Here is a 17,392-nt window from a genome sequence, read left to right on the forward strand (position 1 = left end):
CCTGTATCCAGCCTGGACATTCTGGGAGGGGGGCCCGGCAGTGTGGCCCATCTACCCCACAGGACTTGGGCGCTGGGACCTGATGCGGGAGGAGCTGGCACGGTATGTGTGACAGAATGACTGATGTGGATCTTGGGTGGTGGAATTTATATGCGTTGTACAACCAGACGTTCTCTCCGTGTTCTTATTGTTAGGGCCGCTGAACGCTGGCCGTGGGAGAAGAAGAATTCCAAGGGGTATTTCCGAGGTTCCAGGTGAGTGGTGACGTTTGGTGACAGCTCCCCCTCTGTCCACCATCAACATATTCTCATATCTGCACCCTCCCCCCTCTATTCCCGTATCACACCTGTCCCATCCTCATATATTCAACCATTATAACGTGTATGGCGGCTATCCTCAACCCGTGCTTCATATGTCCCATCATCCTTCCCTGTACCCCATCTCTGCCCTCATCACTCCCCATACCTCATAGTTTTGCCATTATCGCCCCTTGTACTATATATTTAGCATCTGTACTCTCGATTTTTTTTTTTTTTTTTTTTTTTTTTTCTTTCACTTTTGCCAACAGTTAATTTTCTCTGACAATTCCCACCATAGAACGAGCCCTGAGAGGGACCCCCTGATACTGCTGTCCCGTGAGAGCCCCAACCTGGTGGATGCCGAATACACAAAGAACCAGGCCTGGAGGTCCGAGAAGGTGAAGAACAATCCAAGTGTCCGGGGAGAGGAAATCACCGATCACTAAAGTGTCTCCATCACTTTATACGTCTGTATATTTCACTGCCCGCCCAGCGGCACATGGCCCCACCCAGCGGCACAGCCTTTTCCTGTTGTAAGATGCCACTCACCAGCGTCTCCTCTTTTACAGGATACCCTCGGGCGAATACCAGCCAAAGAGGTTCCGTTAGTGGATCACTGTGCATTCAAGTATGGCCGTCGTCCCGTCCACCTCCATCTCAATTTCTTCTGTCTGTCCCCGTTCTTCACGTCTTCCCCTCTTACCTGTGTGTTGTGTTTAGCGTTTAGTCCTCCCCCCTCGTCTACATCTCATATACCTGCCCCTCACCCTGACTCTCCCTCTCAGGTACCTGTTTAATTTCCGGGGTGTGGCAGCCAGTTTCCGGTTGAAGCATCTCTTCCTGTGCGGGTCCCTGGTGTTCCATGTTGGAGATGAGTGGCAGGAATTTTTCTATCATCGGCTGGAGCCGTGGGTGCACTACGTTCCGGTGAACCAGGACCTGTCCGACGTGCGGTAACTGCTCTGTGTGTCGCTGCGGGTTCTGAGCCATGTCTGTAGGGCTCTGTCACCCCTCCCCCACTGTATAGATCCCATTATTCCTTGTCCATTATATATATATATCTATCCCCCTGACAACCACCCCCATCATATATCCCTCCTCAGAAGTATAGAGCTATATAAGTCGTCAAACTATTTTTGACATGTGTCCCCTTTAGGGGTGGGGCTATATGTTAGCCACGCCCCACCATTAAATCTGTGCTATTAGGTGCCTCCCAAGACCACGCCCTTCCGTTGTGGGCGTGTTCTTTGAACAGAAACGTGCTGTGACATGCCTGGAACGTGTCCGAACATGTTTTCTGACACTATAAGTATACCTGTGCGCATGACAGAGTTACATTTTGAATAATGATTGTGATTGGTGGTCGCTATAACAAGGCGGGGCCGGGGTATATATTGAATAATGATTGTGATTGGTGCTCGCTGTAACAAGGCAGGACCGGGGTATATTTTGAATAATGAATGTGATTGGTGCTCGCTGTAACAAGGCAGGTCCGGGGTTATATTTAGAATAATGAATGTGATTGGTGCTCGCTGTAACAAGGCTGGACGGGGGTTATATTGAATAATGAATGTGATTGGTTCTCGCTGTAACAAGGCAGGTCCGGGGTTATATTTTGTATAATGAATGTGATTGGTGCTCGCTGTAACAAGGCAGGACCGGGGGTATATTTGAACACGTTATTCACTAATTATTTGAATAAAAGCCCAAATTTGTTCTTTTTGTATAAACACATAAAATTGTTGGGTAACTTTATTGTAAAAAAAATAAAAATGTTTAACAGGATTACCTGGGGTGGGATTCGCACCCACGCCGGCTTATGCGCCGATTGGATTTTTAAGTCCAACACCTTAAACCACTCGGCCCCCCTGGTATAGGACGGGTAACCCGGACAGAGAATAATATGAAGGAGATGGAGCTTTAGTCCAGGCGCAGCGGATGAAGCGACGAACATCTGACGTAGTCAACCATTAAGGTGAAGTCCAAACCAAATAAAAAGCAGACGTGGATTTCAACAGACATGAGTTTATTTTATAAAAACAAATCTGAAAAGGCCGAGTTATAAATATATGTCCGGCAAATAACGACCCTTATAAAGAGGCATTAACAGGAACAACCAATATTTGCAGCGAAACGATAAGCGGCGCCGCCGATAGCCACAACTCCGCAGTTACAGATTTAACCAATTCACAACCGGCAATACCATATCAAAGCGTCTCCTGGACAGTGGCCGACCTGGGGGTGCAGATAAACTTGGGGACCCTAAAGAAACATTGAGGGGTGTAGAAGGTCTTTTCTGAAGTGTTCGGGGCTCAGTCACGGGGGAATTATCAGACATATTGTAAAGTATTTGTAATGATCCGGACGCCGTCTATTAGCGGCAATAACAACAATTGTAGACGGGAAATTTATCTCCGCCCCGGACCCCAGAAAAGTGTCCCACCCGGCAGGGGCTTTGCTTGCGGTGATGTTACGGTTCTGTGTCCAGTATATTAGAGCCGGGTATAACGCCGCCTTTATAAACATTCCCCTTTGTCATTCCAGGCGCTAGTCTGCTGGGCCTGTGACATTTTACCGAGTAACAATGCAGCATTTTTCTTATAGCGGTCGTTTACAGAGCTAATAATGTCACTAATCACAGGATCGGCGATGTCCAAAGATTTCACCAGGTGAGATTGTAAAGGCGGCGCCGGCGGCATTGTGGGGTGAGATACATCAGGCGGCATTGTGGGGTGAGATACATCAGGCGGCATTGTGGGGTGAGATACATCAGGCGGCATTGTGGGGTGAGATACATCAGGCGGCATTGTGGGGTGAGATACATCAGGCGGCATTGTGGGGTGAGATACATCAGGCGGCATTGTGGGGTGAGATACATCAGGCGGCATTGTGGGGTGAGATACATCAGGCGGCATTGTGGGGTGAGATACATCAGGCGGCATTGTGGGGTGAGATACATCAGGCGGCATTGTGGGGTGAGATACATCAGGCGGCGTTGTGGGGTGAGATACATCAGGCGGCGTTGGGGGGTGGGATACATCAGGCGGCGTTACGGGGTGGGATACATCAGGCGGCGTTGCGGGGTGGGATACATCAGGCGGCGTTGCGGGGTGAGATACATCAGGCGGCGTTGCGGGGTGAGATACATCAGGCGGCGTTGCGGGGTGGGATACATCAGGCGGCGTTGCGGGGTGGGATACATCAGGCGGCGTTGCGGGGTGAGATACATCAGGCGGCGTTGCGGGGTGAGATACATCAGGCGGCATTGTGGGGTGAGATACATCAGGCGGCATTGTGGGGTGAGATACATCAGGCGGAATTGTGGGGTGAGATACATCAGGCGGCATTGTGGGGTGAGATACATCAGGCGGCATTGTGGGGTGAGATACATCAGGCGGCATTGTGGGGTGAGATACATCAGGCGGCGTTGTGGGGTGAGATACATCAGGCGGCGTTGTGGGGTGAGATACATCAGGCGGCGTTGTGGGGTGAGATACATCAGGCGGCGTTGTGGGGTGAGAAACGTCAGGCGGCGTTGTGGGGTGAGAAACGTCAGGCGGCGTTGTGGGGTGAGAAACGTCAGGCGGCGTTGTGGGGTGAGATACGTCAGGCGGCGTTGCGGGGTCGGATACGTCGGGGGGCGTTGCGGGGTCGGATACGTCGGGGGGGCGTTGCGGGGTCGGATACGTCGGGGGCGTGCGGGGTCGGATACGTCGGGGGGCGTTGCGGGGTCGGATACGTCGGGGGGGCGTTGAGTTTTGCTCGTCTCGTCCTGTTGAAGTCGCTTCGCGTGCAGCAAGTATTTCTGCAGTTTTTACACCTCATCTTTTGATAATATGAATTAGACCTAGCGGTAATTGTATTTCCAGGAATCCATCATGACAGCACTACAGGAGGAGGTTGCCCTCTTGACCTCTGTAGGGACAGGAAGACAGAGAGGTTACAAGGCCCCTCCCACCACCCACTTGCCAGTGTTTTTCAATTACTACACCAGGATGGTACAACCCGATTTTATTTCTAGGGATAATAACTGACATGTTAAATGCACAAATCAGAATTCAATAAGGGAGGGATGTAATGGTGCTGTCATGATGGATTCCTGGAAATACAATTACCGGTAGGTCTAATTGCTATTTTCCAGTACATCCCTCATGACAGCACTACAGGAGCAATACCAGATTATAATGCTCCGGCCGGGACTACGGATTGAAGGACTTTCCGTCCAAAACTTAAATCCGTATCGGACAGAACATCGAGCCTATAATGTCTGCAGAACGTATGATGACCAAGTGGCAGCTCTGCAGATTTGGTCCATAGAGGCTTCTCTTCTTTCTGCCCAGGATGCCGAGACTGCCCTTGTTGAATGGGCTCTGATGCCTTGTGGGGCACATAGTCCTTGGGACTTGTAGGCTTCTTGTATGGTGGTTTTTACCCATCTCGCTAGAGAGCCTTTTGAGGCTTTCTTTCCTCTATTCTTTCCCCCAAACAGGACAAATAGATTTTTATCTCGTCTCCAGGAGGAGGTTCTATCCAGATACTGAAGAATTGTTCGCCTGACATCCCGGCAATGGAATTTTTCTTCTTGTTGGTGTTTTGGATCTGGATAAAAGGAAGGTAGAATTATTTCTTGTTCTCTATGGAAAGCAGTAGATACCTTTGGAATAAAGGAAGGGTCCAGCTTTAGGATGATCTTATCTTCTTGTACTTTTAGGTACGGTTCTATGACTGACAGAGATTGGATTTCTCCAATCCTTCTTGCTGAAGTAATAGCGACTAAGAATGCAGCTTTTAGAGTTAAAAAATGCATACTAATTGTGTCGAGCGGCTCAAAGGGGAGGATCGCAAAGAGTCGTTAACACCACATTCACATCCCAGGTAGGAACTGATTTCTTTAGGGAAGGTTTCAGTTTAGAGACCGCTTGGGTGAATCTTCTGATCCACCGATGTTCAGCCAGGGGAGTGTTAAAAAAATTACCTAAGGCTGAAATCTGTACTTTTAAGGTACTAGGGCTAAGCCCTTTCTTGAATCCCGATTGTAAAAAGTCTAGTATTTTCGCGATGTTGGGAGAGAAGGGATCTGGTCCTGGGTCTCCATGCCAGGAACAGAATTTCTTCCAAATTTTTTGATAGATTTTAGAGGTAATTTCTTTATGACTTGATAAGATAGTTGAAATGACCTCGTCTGACAGACCGTGGTTCCTCAAGATCTGCCTTTCAGGATCCAGGCTGACAATTTCAGAGTTTCTATTGCCTGAAAGAATAAGGGACCCTGGGAGAGAAGATTCTCCCTGACTGGGAGCATGATAGGGTCTTCCAACGCTAGGTATTTTACGATTGGAAACCAACTTCTTTTTGGCCAATAGGGAAGAATAATGATGAGCTTTGTCAAATCTTCCTGGATTTTTCTTAATACCATTGGTATTAGAGGAAACAGAGGAAAGGCATAGGCCAGATCCATGTCCCAGGGTTGGGACAATGCATCTACTCCCAATGGGTTGTCTCTGAGATTTAGGGAGAAGAATGTCTCTACTTGAGTTTTTCCTCGTGGCAAACAGGTCTATTTGTGGATAACCCCAATTTCGGGTTAGGGACAGAAAGACTTCCCTGTTTAGGGACCATTCTCCAGGGTCTATTTTTTCCCGACTCAGGAAATCTGCTGATAGGTTCTCTGAGCCTTTTAGGTGGACTGCAGAGACTGATTGGACATTTTCTTCTGCCCAACTGAAAATTTGTGTAGAGAGGGTCTGAAGAAGAGTGTGTCTTGTTCCCCCTTGATGGCGAAGAAAGGACACCGCTGTCGTGTTGTCCGATAAAATTCTTATATGCTTCCCTTTTATGGTGGGTGAAGCTCTTATAAGTGTCTCCCATACGGCTCTTAGTTCTTTGAAGTTTGAGGACATCCTCTTCATTTGAACAGTCCATGTGCCCTGAAAGTGTTGGTCTTGGATTACTGACCCCCAGCCGTGTTTGCTGGCATCTGTGGTAATCACTACATAAGGAGAAGTTCTCCAGGGGACTACCTTGTCTATGTTGTTTGTGCAGAGCCACCACAGGAGGGATGATTTCACAGTCTCGGAAATTTGAATTTTTGAATTCAGGGAGTTTTGTTTTCGATCCCACTGGGACAAGATCAGATTCTGTAAGGGTCTGGAGTGAAACTGGCTCCATTGAATAGATTGGATGCAAGACGTCATCATTCCCAACATCCGCATACATTCCCTTATGGAACAGGCGTCTTTCCCCCAAAATGTCCTTACTTCTGCCAGTAGGAGTATTTGTTTCTCTCTTGGGAGGAAGGAATGTTGAAGGGAGGAGTCCAGCAGTACTCCTAAGAAGACCTTCTGTTTCTGGGGAGGAAGATTCGACTTCTTAAAGTTGATTATCCATCCCAATTCCTGTAGTAGGGAAAGAACCGATGACTGACTAAGATAGCCGGAGTATCTGCTGTCAACAAGAAGTCGTCTAGATATGGTATAATTACTATACCTTGACTTCTTATGAATGCCATGATCTCTGCCATAATTTTTGTAAAAATTCTGGGGGCGGAGGAAATGCCGAAGGGGAGGCAGACAAACTGGAAGTGGAGAATGGAAGGACCGTCCTGAACTGCGAATCTGAGGAATCTCTGGTACGCGGGGTGGATAGGAACGTGATAATACGCATCCTTTAAATCGATCATACACATTGATGCCTCTTGTCTTATTAGAGGAATCGTTGATCTGATGGACTCCATCTTGAATTTTCGATATTTCACCCATTTGTTTAGGACCTTCAGGTTAATTATTGTCCTGTAGGAACCGTTTGGTTTTTTGACTAAGAAGATTTTTGAATAGTGGCCTTTGCATATTTCTTTTGCTTGGTACTGGGTTATTAGAAATTTCTCCGGAGGAATGGAGGAAAATTCTATTTTGTACCCTTCTTCTATGATATTTAGAACCCAGGGGTTCTGGGTTATTCTCGACCATTTGGGATAAAATTGTAGGAGTCTTCCCCCCACGCTCTTGGCATCATTGCTTTGAGGGCTGGAATGAATTATTTGGGTTAAGGAGATATCCTCGACCCCTTTTTCCTTTGGGGTAACTCCAGCGACCGGACTTCCCTTTCCCGCTGTAGTTCTGTAAGGTAGGATCCCTCCGTTGGCGAAATCTTCCAAACTGAGGGGTTTTTTTTTGGTTTCTCTTCAGGAAACCCCTTTTTCCTATCCGCTGCATTCTCCAGCATGTTATCGAGGAGCGGACCGAACATCAGAGACCCTGTAAACGGGATAGAACACAATTTGTTCTTGGACTTCGTATCTCCTGACCACATTTTGAGCCATAATGCTCTTCTAGCAGCATTTGCCCCATTCCTGGCAGCAAATCTAATAGATTCCGCTGAAGCGTCTACCAAGAATCCGGTTGCCATTTTTAGTAAAGGTAGAGATTCTAATAGATCTTGTCGTGATGTCTTCATCATCAAATGGGTCTCTAGCTGGTTTAGCCATATAAACATTGCTCTTGCTACTGATGTGGTCGCGATATTAGTTGAGATCAAGGCAGAGGAAGATTCCCACGCTCTTTTCAGTAGCCCGTCTGCCTTCCGGTCCATGGCGTCCCTCAACTGAGAGGAATCTTCAAATGGGATTGCGTTTTTTTTTAGCAACCCTGGCTACTGGGACATCTACTTTTGGGATCTCATCCCAAGGCTTAGTGTCCTCTGGATCAAAGAGAAGTCTGTTTTTGAAATCTCTTGAAATGAAGAGCCTTTTTTTCTGAATCTTCCCACTCAGTTGTCACCATTCTTTTGAGATTTTCGTTTACCGGAAAAACCCTTGTTTTCTTTCCCGTTAGACCTCCAAACATCTCATCCTGGATGGTATGTGGTTGGTCTTCTTCGGGAATATCCATAGTTTCCCGTATTGCTTGAATTAAGGTATCCGACATCTCGGAAGAGAAGAAGAATTTTTTCTCTTGAGTGGAAGAAGTTGAAGGCAAGAGTTCCTCTCCTTCTAACTCATCCTCCGATAGGTAATAGCACTCCTGCTCAGAGTCAGACCCCTGAGACGGACAATATTTTTGATCCACTTCAATCCGTGGTCTTTTTGCCCGGGAGTGTGAGGGAGTTTCTTGCGGAGGGGCGAGGGAGGCTACTGACTGACCGACTTCTTCACGAATCATAGTCCTAAGTTCAGACATGAACGTTGGTTGTTCCGCCTTTAGTATTTTTGCAATACAAGCCTGACACAATTGTTTCCTATGGGACTCTGGCAATTTTTTTGCACAAGTCGCACATTTTTTAACCTTCTTTTTATCAGTTTGTCTCTGAGAGGAATCTTTTTCCTAGAGAAAACAGAAGGTAGGTAAAGTATGGTGTACATACATAAGGGGTCATACCCTTCCCCAAGGGTGAGACTCACGTGACCCTGGGACATATCTGGAGTTCCATCAGGACGAGGAAGTTCCATACCGCGACAGGTAACAGGCAATGCAATATGCAATCCACAAAAATAATCCAAGTTAGAGTTATCAGCTCTAACTACATACCTGTGCGTGTCCCTTTAAATGCAGGCGTTTTGAAATTCCCGCCTTCCAAGATGGCCGCGGACCGGAAGTAGCCCAACGTCATTTCCGGTCGGCTATTTGTCTCCAGCGTGTTTCCTTTGGAGTGCAGCCGCCATAGCCGGCGACTGAGGCTTGCTATGCGGTGCAGCGAGGATCCCCTGCCAGTGCGTCCACGTTTATGGAGCTGCCGGTCCCCGCCTGGTCCGCGGCCAGGCCGAAGCCTGCTTGGGAAACCCCAGCCCCCACACACTACCAGAACCCTGCCTAGGATTCCTCCGGTAGGTGTCTCAGGGTGGGAGCTAAGGGACCCCTCGTTCGAGGGGTGTTAGCCTGGGATTTAGGGGGAAGAGAAGGGGGAGTGCACGGACCCACCGATCTTGCCCCCTGCCCGAGTTTCTTTCCTGCACTAACACAGGAGCGACGCTCTCTGCTCCTGACCCTGTGGGGACAGGAAGAACACTGGCAAGTGGGTGGTGGGAGGGGCCTTTTAACCTCTGTCTTCCTGTCCCTACAGAGGTCAATAGGGCAACCTCCTGTAGTGCTGTCATGAGGGATGTACTGGAAAAATAGTTTTTTTTGAAGTTTCTCCGGAATTTGTGAATCGAGTCTTTGTGTAAATGAAATCTGTTTGTCGTCGTTATTGGGAGAATTTCTCTGTAAACGTGTGTAGGAACCGTGTCCATCTTCTCTGCATTATCGGATAGTCAGAAGTCCAGTCAACAGAGGAGCCAATGAGACCACCGGCTGCTTCACAAGGCGCTCCGCTTGGCATTGAGCATTTCCTGCCGCTGAGGGTTTTTATAACATTCCGCCACTTTTTGGGAATACCTACTGTACATGTCGCGGCTTTGAGGGTATTTTGCCTTTTAGCACATTGAGCGCTATTTCGCATATCGCAGTTACCAAATCATTCGAAGCAGCGCACAATATAGTCTCTCTGGTGCGGCGACGCGCTCATTGCAGGTTTAAAGCTCTGCCAATTGCGGCGTATCCGCTCAGACATACCTACAGCCCTCAAAGTATCCTACAGGAACGAACAGATCCCAGAAAGTCGGCGCCTTTTAGATCTTCCTTTATAAACGTATAAAGCGGGCGAGTCAGGCGGGAAGAGACCGGTCCTTAAACGCTGCTCATCAGGAGTCGCCGCCCTGAAATCCACCAGGAAATAACCGCAGGATTTATGGGTCGCGTCTTCAAGAGCCTCTAAAAAGAGCGGTGACTTTCCAGGGTACATGTGACGGGTAAAGTTGTTATTTGTAGTTTGTCCCGGGGGGAACCCGATGTTTTGTGTTTAATGGTGCGACGGCTTTTACCTTGACAATGTAGATACTTTGTGCCGGGTCCGTGATGCGGAGGTTTCCGCGGTGCACACACTTGGTGAACGCTTTCTCAAGCTCCGAGCGATCGCCGGCAACGTCCATCAGGTCATCAACAATTGTTAAAGTAACTTTACCGGGCGGAAACCAATCATCATCGTTAAAGCACATCATAGAATTTCTATCCTGAATAAACGAGAATCATTTTGGATATTCAAATTTGGAACTTTGAGCCCAAATGGACTCAACGAAATAATAGATCTAGTTTAAATCGGAATAGGAGTAATTCTTTTCTAAAAAAATTCTATATGTTCTCAGCAAGCGGAAAACGACGTTTTTTTGAACAAATAAAACCATAAAGTAAAGAGAAATATCACTTCCTAGGAGGCCGTTTAATAATATTTACACCAAAAAGTAAGAAGACGAGTAAATCGAGATAAAACGATCACCGATCCAATATGAATATCCTTTCTTTAACCTGTGGCAAAATTCAAGCGCTCCCGGCAATTAAGAAATCAACGAATGTGAACGAATAGAAATAATAACAGAAGTGTCGTCTACAGTAAAGCAATCCTCTCTGAACCCAAAACAATAGCATTAACATAATCATAGAAAATAAATAAGTGACTGATCACACACAAGTAATCCACATCTCCCTTACATTGCGAGTACGCGGCAGTCTCACTCTCTGATGTAAACTGTTCAGACCGTGTGTGTGTGTGTGTGTGTGTGTATATATATATATATATATATATACAAAAAGCATTTTCTGTCAGACTAAAGATCATAAAAACTATCAGTATAAATTTCAAATTAAATCTATTAAAATATAATACAATAGATCAGGCGGCGTTGCGGGGTCAGATACATCAGGCGGCGTTGCGGGGTCGGATACATCAGGCGGCGTTGCGGGGTCGGATACATCAGGCGGCGTTGCGGGGTCGGATACGTCAGGCGGCGTTGCGGGGTCGGATACGTCAGGCGGCGTTGCGGGGTCGGATACGTCCGGGGGGGGGGGCGTTGCGGAGTCGGGGGGCGTTGCGGGGTAGGATACGTCGGGGGGGCCGTTGAGAGTTTTGCTCGTCTCTTCCTGTTGAAGTCGCTTCGCGTGCAGAATGAAAGAAAAATATACACGCACCTGTGACGAAACGCCCACAACGAAGTTTAACCTGGACGTGAACCACACGATAGGAGTATTTGTTTTTTTAGTAAAATTGATATGCCTGACGAAGACCACAGTGTGTGGTCGAATCACGTTGCAGCACAGCCTGTTTATTGTTTTATCTGTATATCAAATAAAATCGTTGTTTTAAAACTGACGATTTCGTGGAAGAAATATCCCGTTCACACCGGCGCGCCCGTACAGAGGAGCATTTTTCTCTTCAAAGTCTGCTTCATTTCAAAACCACGAGGAGGAGGATTCCCGAGATGAAGTCACTCGATGCAGTTATGGCTCCAGAGGCAAGCACAGTGTGACTGAGCCTGAAAGGGCACCAGCATCTACAAGCTACACAGTTAAGTTGTGCTAACGATGCTGCACAACCTACAAAGGCCAGCGCTATTCCATTTGGTACGAATTGCTTTTTTTGATCTGCACGTTCTCGCCTTCGAGGAGCGCCGTTCTCTCTCTTTTTTTGTCTTTTCACAAGAAGAAGAAAATCTTGTAAGTCTTTGTCCGTCTCCAGCTACTAATAACCCGGTCGTGTTCCCACATTTCACGCACCTCATAACCGGCACATTTTAGGAAATGTGTTTTGTGATACAATTGGCCGTAGCTTGTCTGTGTCACATTGTTAAAAGCTTTTTCATTGTAGCCCACAGGACGGCCGTGATAAAAACCCCGGGATTCAAAGGCGACCTCAGAGCCGTTCATTATTGCATAAGCATCCAAAAAATATCCATCGCCGGAATGCCCACCGCCCTTTATAGCGCGTTGTATGTTAATACCCTCCATCTGTTCTACATAAAGTAACCGCTGTACGGATGCCGTTAGTTTTTTTTTGCCCCTGGTGGTAATTGTGTGATGGTACACGGGCTGTGGTGTCTCTAGGTAACAATGTGGAGCTGTACATAGCCGTGCCCAGAGACGCCAGCGGAGTGAGGTGATGAGGATCAATCTCTTGTGTTTCTGGGTCCAGTTCACCATCCGCATTAAATTTAGTCGTCGTTTTTTTTGTCATTTCAATGATACTGTTTCTGTAACATAATCCGGCGTCTTTTACATTGTAACATCCTGGATACAGTATTCTTTACGATCAGTCTGAACATCGAAAACATAGTTTTGGTTATCAGCGTATCAAGCCATGAATTTCACTTTCTCATCAGGCATCGTGGTTTCAAAACCATACTGGTCTACAGAAGGCCGAGTACTAATGTCATTGCCGTGTGGGAAAGAGCCTGCGGAACCCGACGCCTGCGGAACCCGACGCCTGCGGAACCCGACGAACACTCATGGGCAGGAAATGTAAACCTAATTCCTAAATCGAACACTGTGACACAAAGTAATTTACCTCTGGCCAATAAGTAAATTAAAACCTTTTTCTTTGACGAGTTGTTTTACGACACCGTAGACATCGTACCGGCCGGCATTATGAGCTATAGACGTGGAGCCATGGAAAGCAGCGTCTATACATTGTTTAACAAAATCCTCCAGACACGTTAAGCCCTGAATTTCCCAGGACTTCTCCCCGGCTCACGGTAACGCGTATGTGTAATTTGGTACATGTACACCGGTCTCCTGCATACACTCCGTCATAAACAATATCTTTCCGTCGTCTCATCCGGCGTAATTTTTCTCAAATAACAAACGTGTCAATCACGGCGTGGCAAATGTGAAATTTTAAACCTATACCTCTAATTGGCTAAACAACGTGGCTGTAGGATAATTGGTCAGGCTCACACGGGCAACATCAGCGATCGGGGTATCGGCGTTTTTAACATTTTGGACCATTAAGTAGAGTAACGTGGGGTTTAAGTCTAAATAGTGTTCACTGCCGCCGGCTGTGTAGAATTAGAGCGGTGCGGCTTCTGCTATGGCGGTTGAACCCCCACGTACAGGCTTTTTTCGATGCTGGTCTGTGTCAGCCGTATTTCAAATTCTGATTTGGCGCATTCAACAGTCGCTGAGTGAATGAAAGCCGTGTTTGCTAGAGTTCCTGCCGTAACCTTCAGAATATGTTATGCACTTTTTTCTTTTTATTCCTTTTGGGTCCTCCCTGTTGCTGGGGTGTTGGGTTGCGCTCTGTGGTCCTGCCTCTTTGCGTTTCCTTTTAGGTTTGTTCTTAGCGATGTAAACTAATCCCGAGTCTTCCTTGGGATCTCCGGCTATTTTGTTCATCATAGCGGCTGAAACACGAGCCCCGACATCTTGAGCGATGCCCCTCGCAGCAGGTTTCACGTGAGGTTTTACTATTTCTAAACCGCGTCTAAACAACGGCACGGCTTTGCTGAATAAACTTCGAAAGACGCCACCAAAAACGCGACCAGACATCTATGCGTTACCGTGAAATCCTGGTAAGCCATGCCCGGCCTGTGCCCTACAGTAACTGGCGTAAATATGCGGCTCCCCACAGACTTCACGATCGCCATGCCGCCTCTTAGCGGGCGACTGAAATTTAACGAGCGACTTCCTGGACTTAAACGGCACATTCTGTTTGATCGCTCTCTATTTGAATAGTAATGTGGTCTTGATTTTTACTGACGTTGACGTAATCAGGTTTGGCGTAACGCCGCGGGATCATTTCGTTTCTGCCTGTAATTTCAACCGTTCGTAACAGGTACAAAACTATCCCCGACTCTTCGCTGCTGGATTATATCTGTATAGACGTACAGCGTGTAAAAGCCGCTCTTTATATCGACACATGTTGCGCCATTGCCGGCTGCATTGGTTTTATCAGAGTCTAAGCCCAACATGTCCGTCAGTCCGTCGCTGACTATGAAAGGCGCCGCCGTGTTCCAGTCACTGATCTTTCTATGGCGTCAGATGACAATTTTACCTCCATGGGCGGGTGCTTGTAATTCTCAATCCTCTGTGACCGGTATAGAAGGTGTGATTGTGTAATTAGATCTCACTTTGTGGATATGTGCGGTCTGATGCGTTACTCGGGAGCGTTATATAAAGCGGCGCCGTCTCCATCGTTCTGCGTTTTTAAATACTTGTTAACTGTCGTTTTCCAATCCGACTATTGAATGATGTTGGGTACTGCGCCACTTGGCTTTTTCACTTCTGTACACCCGGTCGTGGTTTTCCGGTAGTTTTTGTATGTCTTCGGCGTAGCCTTCGATCGGGTCCCCAGAGACGCCTTCACTTGTACCGGGGCTTCACGCCTTTAGTATTTTCCGCCTGCACAGTAAATATTTCCCCCATGAACGTCTGTTCGTTGCCTTTGCTGAAAAGATCTTTACATTTCGGAATCCTGACCTGGTCTCCGTCTTTCAACAACGGTTTAACTTTTTTAGCTTTGAAATGTTTCCCGTAAATATTCTCCCAAATCTCGAGCGGATTTGCGTTTGTGACGTCCACCGGTCGATGGCGTATTGTCCTGTGTGGTTATAACTGAACATGAAATCCCGCAGAACATCGATATAACGGGAAGAGTTGTGCGCTGTGAGATGGCGCCACATTTTACATTTTCATGTCCGGTTAGATCTCTCTACTACGGCAGCGGCTGTGACGTCGTTGTTGGTTAGAAAACGTTGTATATTGTTGATGTGAAGAACTTTTCTTACCGTTGTGTTCAGAAACTCTTTGCCGCGATCGCTTTGCCATTTTTGGGGCACTCGTCCATCGAGTAAAATGTTCTGAAAGGCGCCTGCGACACTATTCCCGGTTTTCGCCTGTAGAACGGTCGCCCAGGAATATTTTGACAATACATCGATAACTGTGAGAAGATATTTTCCGCCTTCGCTGACGTTGCATCATCCATCATGGACACGAGGTCGGCCCCGGAGCGTCTGCACTCGATACACAAACCAGATTTCTTTTCAATGATTCCGTAATCCCTTATGAAGTGCGGCGCCATCTCCAGCCCAGAACCAATTTTTTACATTTTTGATTCTTAAGCCGTGTTTTTTCGCCTCTTGATATAAATTAATACCCCTCCAAAACCACTGACCTCCTTAGCGTCATAATAGATTTTATGTAGTAATTCATCGTGATTCGTATTGTCCACATTTGCCGCACTCATTTTATCTTCAGCCGCTGTCACTGATTTGCTTGTTTGAAATGATGGATGCTGACCCCTGACCTTTAAGCTTCACTATCCTGAAGTCCTGTCTTTCTAATGGTGTGAATGAAGCAGCCGGGCGTCTGTAGATCCTCGTATGACGGCTATGGACTGTGTGGGATTGACTTCACCTTAATGGTTGACTACCTCCGATGTTGGTCGCTTCGTCCGCTGCGCCTGGACTAAAGCTCCATCTCCATCATCTCCTTCATATTATTCTCTGTCCGCGTTACCAGTCCTATACCAGGGGGGCCGAGTGGTTTAAGGCGTTGGACTTAAAAATCCAATTGGCGTATAAGCCGGCGTGGGTGCGAATCCCACCCCAGGTAATCCTTTTAAACATTTTTATTTTTTTTACGATAAAGTTACCCAACAATTTTATGTGTTTATACAAAAAGAACAAATTTGGGCTTTTATTAAAATAATTAGTGAATAACGTGTTCAAATATAAACCCCGGCCCCGCCTTGTTATAGCGAGCACCAATCACAATCATTATTCAAATATACCCCGGCCCCGCCTTGTTACAGCGAGCACCAATCACATTCATTATTCAAAATATACCCCCGGTCCTGCCTTGTTACAGCGAGAACCAATCACAATCATTATTCTAAATGTAACCCCGTCATGCGCACAGGTATACTTCTAGTGTCAGAAAACCGCAGAAAACATGTTCGGACGCGTTCCAGGCATATCATGACATGTTTCTGTTAAATGAACACAGCCACAACTCGGTACGCACCAATCACATCATGGCTTCAGCGCGCACCAATCTCAATCCTTCTAGGTGCGCGTCATATGATGCTGTTCCAGTAGGGGCGGGGTAGCGAACCGGAAGGGGGTGTTCGAAGGATCCGGAAGAGGCGGGGCAGTATTTCACCTGGAACTGGGAGGGCGTGGTCTGGGGAGGCACCTAATAGCAAAGATCAAAGGTTGAGGGCGTTGCTAACATATAGACCCGCCCCTAAAGGATCGGGGCACCTGTCAGAAATTGTTTGACGACTTATATAGCTCTATACTACTCTCCTCCCCCACCACTATCCTATATTCCCCACCTGTCTATTGCTCCTCCCTAGTGCACTTCCACACACTCCTCTCCCATGTTTTCCCTCCCTCGGAATGCTGCTCGCCCCCCCCCCCGTAGGCCCCCATACCTTGATTTCGTGGTGTGGGATTTACTTGTCTCGTGTTCTAATTAGAGAACTGCTGGAATTTGTGAAGGCGAATGATGAGGAAGCCAGGAGGATAGCGGAAAGGTAGGACCCCCCCATATGTACCTCGTGTCCCGCCCTTCCCCCGCTGGTGACCCCATGTACTGTCATGTGATAACTTCTCTTTGTTCAGGGGGCGGCAGTTCGTTAGCGAGCACCTGCGGATGGAAGACGTCTCCAACTACTGGCGCTCCCTCCTCACCCGGTACTCTCCTCTCCTCACATATCGGGTCCAGCAGGAAAAGGGCTTCCAGGAAGTGACCAGGTCGTCTGGACACGGTGAACTCTGACCTCAGTGTGGGGTGACGGGACCTCCGCCCTCCAAGTCCAGCATGGCCCCGAGACGTCCTTCATGTCTCATCATATATAATAATGCGGCGCCTCCTTCCATGTAGGACCAGCGCTCCAGCAAATTCAAGTCTCAACAAACTTTTTTGTACATTAAAATTTTCAATATAAGTCTCAAAATTCATCTTATTTCTGCAAGAGAGAAAAACGATACGAGGCCTCCCCCCGATCCAGCGTCCGACCCGGAGCAGCGACTTCATGGAGGTTAGGCGGCCATAGAGTGTAGGGGGAGGTGAGGAGGAAACTACTGCACCATTGTCACCTGGAGGGTCAGGTGAGCGACAGTGTCCAGACCTAAAGAAGAAGAAGAAGTGGTACTGTGCAGTGTTCAGATCTACAGAATAATACAGATACTGAGAATTACACCCAGTATACAGGACAGGAGAAGTGGTACTGTGCAGTGTATATATATATATATACAGAATAATACAGATACTGAGAATTATACCCAGTAT

The 17,392-nt window shown here is 47.3% G+C and overlaps 1 protein-coding gene across 1 annotated transcript in view; it reads left to right on the plus strand.

Moving 5' to 3' along the window:
• Nucleotides 1-17,057, plus strand: part of POGLUT1 (protein O-glucosyltransferase 1) — an 18,193-nt gene extending 1,136 nt beyond the window's left edge. Inside the window, exons 4-10 of the mRNA XM_075847258.1 lie at nt 1-102; nt 195-254; nt 598-697; nt 869-927; nt 1,085-1,252; nt 16,578-16,634; nt 16,723-17,057. The exon at nt 1-102 is cut by the window's left edge and continues 20 nt beyond it. Of these exons, the coding sequence (XP_075703373.1) occupies nt 1-102; nt 195-254; nt 598-697; nt 869-927; nt 1,085-1,252; nt 16,578-16,634; nt 16,723-16,879 (703 nt within the window). The 3' untranslated portion in view covers nt 16,880-17,057. The remainder of the gene's footprint in view (nt 103-194; nt 255-597; nt 698-868; nt 928-1,084; nt 1,253-16,577; nt 16,635-16,722) is intronic.
• The last annotated feature ends 335 nt before the right edge of the window (nt 17,058-17,392 follow it).

The sequence above is a fragment of the Rhinoderma darwinii genome (assembly GCF_050947455.1).
Source record: "Rhinoderma darwinii isolate aRhiDar2 chromosome 2 unlocalized genomic scaffold, aRhiDar2.hap1 SUPER_2_unloc_37, whole genome shotgun sequence".
In the NCBI taxonomy this organism is placed as follows: domain Eukaryota; kingdom Metazoa; phylum Chordata; class Amphibia; order Anura; family Rhinodermatidae; genus Rhinoderma; species Rhinoderma darwinii.